This window comes from Arvicanthis niloticus, chromosome 2 (genome assembly GCF_011762505.2).
Source record: "Arvicanthis niloticus isolate mArvNil1 chromosome 2, mArvNil1.pat.X, whole genome shotgun sequence".
Classification (NCBI taxonomy): domain Eukaryota; kingdom Metazoa; phylum Chordata; class Mammalia; order Rodentia; family Muridae; genus Arvicanthis; species Arvicanthis niloticus.
This window is the reverse complement of record NC_047659.1, coordinates 128,120,563-128,131,290: the sequence shown is the minus strand read 5'-3', so window position 1 is coordinate 128,131,290 and position 10,728 is coordinate 128,120,563. Positions and strand designations below refer to the sequence as shown.

Below are 10,728 nucleotides of genomic sequence, written 5' to 3'. Positions count from 1 at the left end.
TGGGAAGGCCCAGGACAAGCCAGTGTGTTCCAAGTGCAGAACACAGAGAGGAAGGGGGCACCTTGGTAACATATAAATATGTCACCAATCAAACTGTAATCAAACTGCTGCTGTAGGATGTCGCGTGATTTCAAAGGGACTATTTGACAGAATAAAGCCTGACACTGACCACCTATCTTTCCTTGAATTCATAAGTTTTCACTGTCTCCCCATCCAGAGACCTCTTCAGTTTTACCTATGTATCCCCAAAGCTCTCCCTGCCTTGGGGACCTCCTAGGAGCCTTCTGGGTGCAACCATGTCTGGGAGCCTCCGTGGCACCGACTCTTGTGGAACTCAGGCCAGCCCCATGCAGATGAGGGCACAGCAGTAACCAGAGTTAGACCAACAGGTGTTAATAAAAGGAATTTAATAATCTTAATTAAAAATCCATAACAGCGAATTCCATCACAGGCCTTGGCAGCTGGAAGTAACTCCAGAGGCACAGGCCCCTTGGTGATATGGTCAGACTCCATCTTGGAGGCACAGGGCTACTTCAATACAATATCAAAGATCCATGAGAATATTGTTTTAAAAAAAGTTTTAAATATATTAGACTCTTTTGATTGCCATTTTTACACAAAGCTGCTGATACAGTATACAGAGTTTTAACTTTTTTTCACATAAAATACATTTTTTTCTTAAGTGTTCTCTGTACATCAGTGGCTTCTGGTCTGGTGAATTATTGCGGAGGGCTGGGTGTCTGCAGACTTTTCCTGGGTGTGCAGAGCCAGGCCCCGCACAGTGGCATTTGAAGTGCCCTTGAGAAGCAGGCCCTCTGGTCAACAAGGGAGAGGTCTCGGGCTTTCTAGAAAAGTGGTAGGTCACTTCAGTGGAGCTGTCGGGGCCCTGGCCATATGACCCTTGGCTTTTCTGTGCCCTGGGGGAAGAAGGGGATATCACCAGGCTACAAATAGCAAGAGTTCAGACAGTCCTGACATCACGTAAGGATGGCCCCTCTAGAAAATATCCTGGTATCCTGCTTTGGGAGAGCAGGTAGGAGATAACACCCAGGACCAGAGGGTATCAAACACAGAACCAAGAGTCTCCCACTGTTACAAAGCTAGACTGTGTTAACCCAACCCAGAGGCCTTATTTATTTATTTATTTATTTATTTATTTATTTATTTATTTGGTTTTTTTGAGACAGGGTTTCTCCGTGTAGCCCTGGCTGTCCTGGAACTCACTCTGTAGACCAGGCTGGCCTGGAACTCAGAGATACACCACATACCTCTGCCTCCTTTGTGCTGGGATTAAAGGTGTGTGCCACTACACCTGGCTGAGGGCCACACTCTAGCAAGCTTTCCAAACATCTAAAAGTTAATCACATAGTTCAGAGAAGCTTCATTAATGCTGCATATTTGATAAAGAATTATAGCCCCAAAGTCTTCAGTAGACCTGGGTTTAGGATTCATTCCAATTCCCTGAGCTACTGGCCAGAAATTCACAATCTGGTGATAGCTACCAATTTCTAATAGTTTGGGGAGCATAAGGTGGGTGCAAAGAACCACAGCTCACAGGGAACTGCAGGGCACCTGGTTTGGAAATAGATATTTTCAGTAGGAGTGAGCCATCTGGTCAACCTTGCTAGGCTTCCCCCCTAGCCCTTGGATCCACATCTTCCAGGGACAGAGACTGACACACATGGAAATGTTTAATTTAAAGAGAAGTAGTTGTTCTCCCTCCAAACACCCATTGGTGGTGTAGGGGAGAAGACTGTATGATTCATGAGCAAACACAAGCAGGAGAGGCCTGTAAATGTTAGAGATGAATTTGACAGCAAATTGCAGCTTTCTGGTTCTTCCAGGCACTGACCTTAGACTGCTGTTATCTTGTTCTTCATGGATGCTGGCCTGAAGGCTACCATGAAGGCTCTCGACAGACGGGCATAGTGTCTACCTGGTACCTGAGATCTAGCCTCTGCACTTCATGGCAAATGTTATCTAGGTGTTGCCATTAAACTGTGTCCCAGCTAAAGAGATTACACTCTAAGAACTGTAGGTGCTGCAGAGCACTGGGGGCACCGGTCTAGAATGGAGGCACTCTGATTAGAATAATAGATGAGTTGTGGGGATGCCCACAGTCCTCAAGAGATCAAAGTCTTCACTGGCTGGCTAGTCCATTATCTGCCAAAACTAACAGCACATCTAGTGTGTCTCAGTACCTCAATAGTTCACATGGGTGATCACATGGGTGAATGGGTGGGTGGCCCTGGCTCATGTGCTAGAGACTGTTCCTCATCCTGGCACTCAATATTCCAAAGAGTCACAAAGTGCCCTGGGGACTTGGAGGCTGAACAGGGAACAGTTATCCCTGGTGGAAAATGTGAACAAAAGCCCATGGATCCACACTGTCTGGGGCTAGTTCCCATGGAGGAGGCAGCTGAGTTTCCCACCCCTCAGGTAGAGAAGAATGACCCAGGAGGCAGGAAGAAGTGCTGGGTGTGGAGAAATGGCCTGAATGGCTCAGAGAAGGCAATAAATGCCTTCATTCTCTGGCCCCTGAGCAAAGAGCTCAGAAACCCTGGGCAGCTGACTCCTAGGAGTATGTGGCTGGCTGCCTAGGCAACTGCCCACCTTGTGGCTAAAGTCATCTCCAGAGGCATTTCAGTGTCTGTCAGAGCTAAGAGTTTAAAGCCACAGGTGTGTGTTTAGATCATCTCCTCTCAGCCTAGAGATGCAGAGCCTAGCTGAGGTCCCAGGGATTCAAGAGACTGTCTTCATTATGTTATCCCACCATGCCAGATTCCATCTGTCCTGGAGTTGGGACGGGAATGACCTAGCATTATATACCTCCTTCTGTATCCAGCAGCCTCCAGGGTGCTCTCTGGCCCGCACTCCTGGTTCTAATAAAGCATCTGCCCATTCTAGTCAGGTCCTGATTCATCTCTAGTCTACTGAAGTCCCAAGGCCACAGTGGAGACAGAGACCAACAAATGGCAAGCCGAATTTCTAAGGGTGTAGCACTGGGGGAGCCATAAAGAAGTGGGTATCTGTCCCATACATCCGAATGATGTAGGGACCCTCTTGGGGCTCTAAGGAGGTAGTTTGAGGACAAATAAAAAGAGCACAGAGCAAGGAACAAACTCATAGCTTGCCAGTTACACCAGAAGGTTTTGGTGGAGCCAGTGTGTTGCACTCAAGGTACGGAGCACAATCTCAATGGGTTTGTGGGAAAGTGTGGTGGTGATGTGGTGTGGGCTTCCTTCCTTCCCCAGCAGCAGAAAGACAGGGACAGCAAAGCTGTACAGCTGGGATGATAGCCAACTCCAAGCAGGCCACGCTCTCCTGACGCAGCACAGGTTAGCGGCCATGGGCACCTCAGTTTGCAGCTTTGGCCATTACTACTTCCAGGAAAAGCAGACTGAGAGCTTTGGGACCTCCTGGCTAGAGCCGACAAGTGACACTTGGCGAACATGTCTTACACAGCATTACGGAAAAGGCAAAGCTTGGGAGCTTGGAGGGGCGTGGCCTGAGCATTCACTCTGCAGACTCAGCCCCGTAAGGTGGGAGGTGCAACTAAGCCTCGACTGCTCAATGTGATGGCTCAGGCTGAGAAGGGCAGGCTGAGATGGGCTGGACCAAAACAGCATGGAAACCACAGAGACCAGCTAGGGTGCTGTGCCGTATCAACAGTAACCACGGCGTTCTCAGTAATGTGCTCACCTTTTCCCTGGGAGCACCTCCCCCTCCCAGAAGCTCCTGATGAAATCCATTTCTCAAATACCAGAAAATAAAACCCAACTGTGACACTATCTTGGGAGAAGGCAAAGTCAGTTACCTCCCACCTGGACTCTTACAGTCTCGAAGAATGCTTTTCACCAATACCAATGTGCGGCACCCTACCCAACTCCTGTGCTTCCATGGAAGACCAAGACAAGATTTGGTTTCTTCTAAGCAAGGATGGCCTGGCTTTCCAGCTTGACCCATGAACAGTCCTCCACCTTCCTGGTGACATGTACATGAGAACAGTTCTCGTGAAGGCTGTGGGAAGCAGGTCTGGACCCACTAACCTGATCCATAAGGATTCCTGGCTTCCCTGAACCCATAGGACTTCCTGTCTCTGCTAGGTGTGATAGAGACCCAGACTCGTATGACTTCAGAGCCGTGGGTCTCAGCTGAGCAGGCCTCTTCCCAGTGGGAGCCAGTTGGCAGTGGTGCCAAGACTGTCTTGAACTCATTCTTCTGGGGATAACCCACAAGTTCTCAGCCCCGTCCGCTTCCCAAGAGCTCAGATGTAGCATTCTCACACACTAAATTGACTGTGTGTGTGTGTGTGTGTGTGTGTGTGTGTGTGTGTGTGTGTGTGTGTAGAGTGTTGGTTGATATTCCTGGTCCTAAGAAGCCTTTACCAAGTACAGAAGTGAGATCCCAAGCCCACCCTCCCTGAAATCAGACTGCAGCGTGAGTCAGCCCACTACACTTCAGATGCAGGCGTTGAATGAGGCAAGAAAGCAGCACAGAAGGGAGTAGAGATGCAGTGGGCAGCTGGGTGTGAGATAAGGTCAGCATTCCTCTGGAAAGCAGATCCCACCTCTCCCCAGCTGCCCCCGACACCTCCCCAGCCAGGGCTGTTGGACTGGCTTTGTATTCCAGGGGCCTCTCTCTGAGGCAGCTCTCTCCTCCAGGTCACAGACACTAGGAGATCCGGCAGCAGCCGTGAACTTTCTCCTCCATCTCTTCCATGGGGGCCTTGAACTTCAAGAGCGGGGGATCTCCGCTGGTGACTGTATAATACACCGAGGTCCCGTTGCTGCTGTAGGGGGAAGTTCTGCCTCCAATCAAGGGGGCCTTGCCTTCGCTGCTGCTCTCCCCTGACCTGGCCACGCTGCTGCCCAGGTGGGTGCTTAAGAATGGGTGATTGAGCAGCTTGGCTGCTGCCCTCTGCCTCTTCAGCTCCAGGAGCGTTTGGGGGCTCTGCTCTTTGAAGCCACTCCAGGGTGGGGGGACATCAGCCACGCCGGGGTTCCCATAGGCCATGCTGTAGTCAGGCATCTCGTGCATCTTCCATATGTCCCCATTGGCCAGCGCATACTGGTAGGTGCTGACAGGAGCCCGGAGGCCATTCTCCACAGGCCCATCCAGTTCTCCCCGTGAGATCTTGGTAGAGAATTCTGACAGCAGCACGGGCTTCTCCAGCCGGGGGTTCTGGGGGAGCAGAGGACAGCATCAGTATCACCGTTCAGCTAGAGGGTCTGTACCCACCAGCTACCTGCACCTCTGCTGAGGGACCTGAGTGCTGGTACGCAATCTCTATCTGTTTCTCTACTTCTATGTAGCGCTGGAGCATCAGGCTCTGTGTTCTGGTAAGGCAGGCCAATGCTCACCCCACCCCCTGGGCTTGGCTAATGAGCGTATTTTATTGCCAACGCCTTGGAATTCGACTTTGAAACTTCAGCTAGAACGACTGGGAAGGTGTTTCTGAAAGAACTGCAATTGGTAACGATGTCGTAAGCTGTGCCCTGGGGAAGCACAGGGTCAAAGGTGCTTTCTCTGCTCATAAGAGAAGCTGACATCAAGGAAGGCTGCACACAGGGAGACTGACCTCATGGTGTATTCTGAACTCTTAGTTCCTGCTGGGCCCAGACCTTTTCAGTTAGGTGAACCAATAAACTCCCCTTCCGTACGTATGTATAAGTAGTTTTGCTAGTTTAGTTAGCCTGCACCCCCACCCCAGTCAATTGTATCTCCCCACCCCCCAACCCCATTCCCAGCACAGCTCTGCTTCACATAATACAGTCTCCCACCTAGGGATCCTATACACTTCAATAGTCCTTGGATAATAAGAGCTCCAAAGAGAGCTAATGTCCAGAAATTATAAACAAAAACACAGAAACAGCTGGTATCAGCAAAGATGGAACCCATTGCAAAGTCACCATGAACAAAGTCAGGAGGCACATGTTTTTTTTTTTTTTTTTTTAAAAACCTGGAAAATCATTGATAACACATATGACAAGAAAGAGAATAGCTTCCTAAACATATAAGAATCAGTTTCAAGGGTTGTAGAGATAGCTCAGGCATGGTGGCACAGACATGTAATCCCAGGACTTAGAAGGCTAAGGCAGGAGGATTATGGGATCAAGGCTTGTGTTAGAGAGCAAAGCCATGTCTTAACACACACACACACACACACACACACACACACACACACACACGGGGGATGGAAGGAGAGGGAAAGGGAACTAGACAGACAACAGAGACAATATTTCATACACATAGAAACACAAAACTTTCTGTGAGTAGACTTTTTCTTCCTTCTCAGCCTTTATATGGCACTAGGTGTTAGAAGTCAGCTGTTAAAAGCAATAGGAGGATGTGAAGATTATCACAGATACTACCCCATTTTGCACAGAAATCTGAGCATCTGAAGGGGTTTTAGTGTCTGAGGAAAGCTAGGTCCTGAAACCAAGCCCCCCTGAATACTGAACAACTGCAGGTAATGGCACTTTAAAAGGCTACAGATTAGACAATTTCAACTCCACGACCTTCTGAAAAAGGAAAACTCTGGAAGCATAAGATTATTAACAACACACACACACAGAGAGAGAGAGAGAGAGAGAGAGAGAGAAGAGAGAGAGAGAGAGAAAGTTGCCATCAGATTCTATTTTCTTGCCATTTTCCACTCGTGTACTACATTGTGCTGTCACCAATGGGCTCAGATGGGACATTGGGGATCGTCCAGGACAGTGAAAGCCCTTTGTGTGATACAGTGGTGTGCACAGATGGTCCAACACAGGGTGAAGTCTGCTGTGATGTGTCCATCAGTCCTGGCTCAGCAGCCACAGCACACAAATGCAAATGGTTATGAAATAGAACCTGAGGGCAATTTTCTACCTATTTAATTGTGTGTGTGTGTGTGTGTGTGTGTGTGTGTGTGTGTGTGTGTGTGTGTGTGTGTGTAAGTGTATGTGCATATGTGTATGTATGTATTGAGACCAGAGGTTGGTCTGTCTGTCTGTCTGTCTCCTCCTGTGTGTCTGTGTGTCTGTGTGTCTGTGTGTGTGTGTGTATTGAGACCAGAAGTTGATCTGTCTGGATCTGTCTGTCTGACACTCTCTCTCTCTCTCTCTCTCTCTCTCTCTCTCTCTCTCTCTCTCTCTCTCTGTGTGTGTGTGTGTATGTGTGTGTGTTGAAACCAGAGGTCTCTCCCTGAACCCAAAGCTCACCAGTTCAGCTATACTGACTGACCAGAAAGCCCCAGGGCTTCTGTCTGCATCTTCCAGGCACTAGGATTATAGATGTGTGTATCATTGACTTTGACTTTTTTTTTTCCGTTTTTTGAGCCAGAGTCTCACCACGAAGCTCTGGCTATCTTGTAACTCACTCTATAGACCAGGCTGGACTTGAACTCACAGAGATACACTTGCCTGTACCTTCTTACTTCTAGGATCCATGGCGCCATCACACCTGATTAGCCTTTTTCCCAATGTGTGTGTTGGGATCCACATTCATGTCCTCATGTTTGCCTGGCAAGCACTTTACACCTCCCAAAGCACTTCACTGATTTTTCTATAAACATAAAACTGCTTCAAATCTCAAGGTCTATTAGTGAAAGAGAAAAAAAGTACATACTCAATGTCTGAGTCGAGTGATTTTCTTTGCAACTGTCACTAAATTAGGATAAGGGCTTTCCCCCTGTTGCTTTTAGGGAAGAAGATGCTTTGTGAGTTCAAGATTCAGCCAATCCCTAATCCATCACCACAGCCAGGGAAGAAGTTCCTGGCTGGAGGTATAACAGATGCCAATACTAGAGGTGTTGAAAACTCCTCTGGACCACAATAGCCCAACCTGTGGGATTCAAGATGCTGCTAAAACCTTGGGCAAGTGCCCCATCCATCCCTATCGACTGGGATGAGCTGACACACGCAAGCATGTGAAGGTACCTGTGCTGAGCACTGAAACAACCTAATTAAGGCTGATGACAAGAAGAAACTAAGGGGATGGGCAAGCCTGTGCAAAACTGATCCAGATGGGAAGCCCTGTGAAGTGGCTGGCTGTAGTTATGTAGTTACGTTAGAGACTAAGAAACAGAATCGGCACAAGGATGTCACTGGAGAGCACTTCATATGCAGGCAATGAACAATTATCTGGCTCAAAAAAATTATGAGATTATACTAGGTTGGGATGGACCCTGATCTGATGACTGGAGCCCTTATAAGAAAACAGAGAGGCCAGAAAGATAGCTTGGTTGGTAAAGGCCTCCCACCTAAGAGTTAAGAGCTGAGTTTGGACTCGAAGCTTCTACCAAAAAACAGCTGAGTGTGGTCATTCATGGACTTCCAGCATCTACTAAAAAGTTGCATGTGGCCATTTGTGCCTGCGACTGTAACACAGACTGGCAGAGGCAGGGGGACCTCTGGAGCTCACTCGCCAGCCAGTCTAGCTCATCCGTGAACATCAAGTTCAGTGAGAGACCCAGTCTCAAAAAAAATGGTGGAGAGTGACTAAAGGGTATACCCGACACTGACCCGTGGCCTCCACAGGCGTGAGCACTCGTGTGTATATGCATACACCTGTAATACACTACACACACACACACACACACACACACACACATATACACACATACACACACATATACATACACACACATATACATACACACACACACTCACACACATATACACACATACACACACATACATACATATACACACATACACACACACATATACATACACATATACACACATATATATACACATACACACACATATACACACATATACACACATCTTTACATCTCTCTACAAGCCTTGTCTGGGTCTTTGTACACACACACATATATACACACATACACACACATATACATACACATACACACACACATATACACACATACACACACATGTACATACACATACACACACACATATACACACACACACACACAGAAGAAGACTTGTGAAGATGGAGACAGAAATTAAAGCCACGCTAGAGGTAAAAGGACATCCAAGCCACCAGAAGCTGGAAGAGGGCGTTGGCACAGACTTCCCATTCAGAAGCACCAAAAGGAACCAACCCTGTCAGAATCTTCGTTTTAGACTTCTAGACTTTAGATCCATGAGTGTCTACCATTTTAAGCCCCCAACTTGACCTCCGATACCACAGCTGAAGGAGGTCACACCAACTTCTCAAGGCCCAGAGCCCAGGCCCCTGGCTGCTGTTGGAGAGGCTTCTCAGAGACTGTCCTAGAGCTCGCCTACACTTTTCATAAAACCTCCCTCAACCAGATGGCATCTTGAGAAACACCATTCTCAAACCTTACATCCCAGGAAAAGAAGGTTCCAGCCCTTAGCTCCTAGGGTAACTATTCTGCCAAGCCTCTCTTTTGGAGAACTCAAAACCAGATCTACTGAGGAACAACCTGGCCTAGAGAAGTCTCTCTGTCTCTGCCACTTATGAGGTCATCACAGGTGAAAAGATGTCAGTTCTAACTAATGTACCCAAGGGTCATTAACATTCTTAACATTAGCCACCACCATTAGACATGAGCTAGCTGCTTAAGGGCACTGCCCAGCTATTTTCTTTCTGGTGCTTCCCGGAGGAGGAAGTAGGACCAATCTGGACTCTGTTCTCTTCCCAAGGCAATGGCCAACACTGAGACTGGGCAGGAGGTCCCTCACCGGGTCCTTGTTCTCCTGGTCTGTCCTGGTCTCCCTGATGTCTCCATTGTAGGTGGAAGTACGCTGGTCCTCGGCTGCACTCCGCTGCTGCCACAAGATGGCCTCTCCCTCATACTCTTTCCGGTATAGGTTGGTTCTGTCTGACAGGCTGGCTCGACGCACTACCTTCCTGAGGAGGACAGAGAAGGTGCTGGAAGCTGTGCCCAGGAGCCACAGGCAGGCATGTGCAGGGGCCACTGGCTGCCTGTACCACTCACCCACGGCTGCCTGCACTGGATGTCCTCCGGCTCAGGGACGACTTGTGCCTCAGCTGGGACTTCATGATCACATCATGCTTGTGTTTAAGCTCCAACAGCAGGACCTTGAATTCCTCCTCCTCACACAGGTCTGAGGGAGTACAAGAATCAGTTGCAGAAGGCAGAGGAGGGGCTCTGTACCCAAGAGGCCACCAATGCAAACCCACCAGAAGCTCTGAGAACCTCTGAGGCACAGAGAAAAGCAACCACTTCTTATTTTCTTTGAGGAACGTGAGAATGGGAGCCTTGGGCTCCCAAATCCTGAAGTTCCCAGCTAAGACTGAGGGGCTCAGCTGGTAGGTTTTGTCAACTTGATACAAACCCAGGCGTATCTGGGAAGAAGGAATCTCAATTGAGGGACTGTCCCTATCAGAGTGCCCTTTGAGCAAGTCTATGGGGGCATTTTCTTGATTAATGATTGATCTGGGAGGGGCCAGCCTGTTGTGGGCCATGCCACCCTTGGACAATTGGGTCTGGGTTCTATGACAAAGCTGGGGGAACCAAGCCATAGGAGCAAGCCGGTAAGCAGACTCCTCCATGGCCTCTGCATCAGCTCCTGCCTTGAGTTTCCTCCGTGACAAACTATGACGAGGATGTGTAAGCCAAATAAACTCTTTCCTTCCCAAGTTGCTTTCGGTCAGTGTTTACCACAGCAACAGAGAAGCTAACTAGGACGCAAAGCCTTTATTGTCTCAGGGAGAGTCAGCAAGTCTCCTTGATCTGAGCATTGAGAGAAACATGCAGATTTCTCAAGCAGGAAATGAAGTAGT

At 48.5% G+C, this 10,728-nt stretch overlaps 1 protein-coding gene across 2 annotated transcripts in view; it reads right to left on the bottom strand.

The window, feature by feature from the left end:
* Positions 1–390: 390 nt before the first annotated feature.
* Positions 391–10,728, bottom strand: part of Ppp1r16b (protein phosphatase 1 regulatory subunit 16B) — a 96,033-nt gene continuing 85,695 nt past the window's right edge. Inside the window, exons 9-11 of one of the 2 annotated variants that reach the window (XM_034496472.2) lie at positions 9,920–10,049; positions 9,663–9,831; positions 391–5,184 (exon numbers count right to left, since the gene is read on the bottom strand). In XM_034496472.2, the coding sequence (XP_034352363.1) occupies positions 4,675–5,184; positions 9,663–9,831; positions 9,920–10,049 (809 nt within the window). In that variant the 3' untranslated portion in view covers positions 391–4,674. The remainder of the gene's footprint in view (positions 5,185–9,662; positions 9,832–9,919; positions 10,050–10,728) is intronic. The other variant, XM_076930156.1, reaches the window with a different exon arrangement.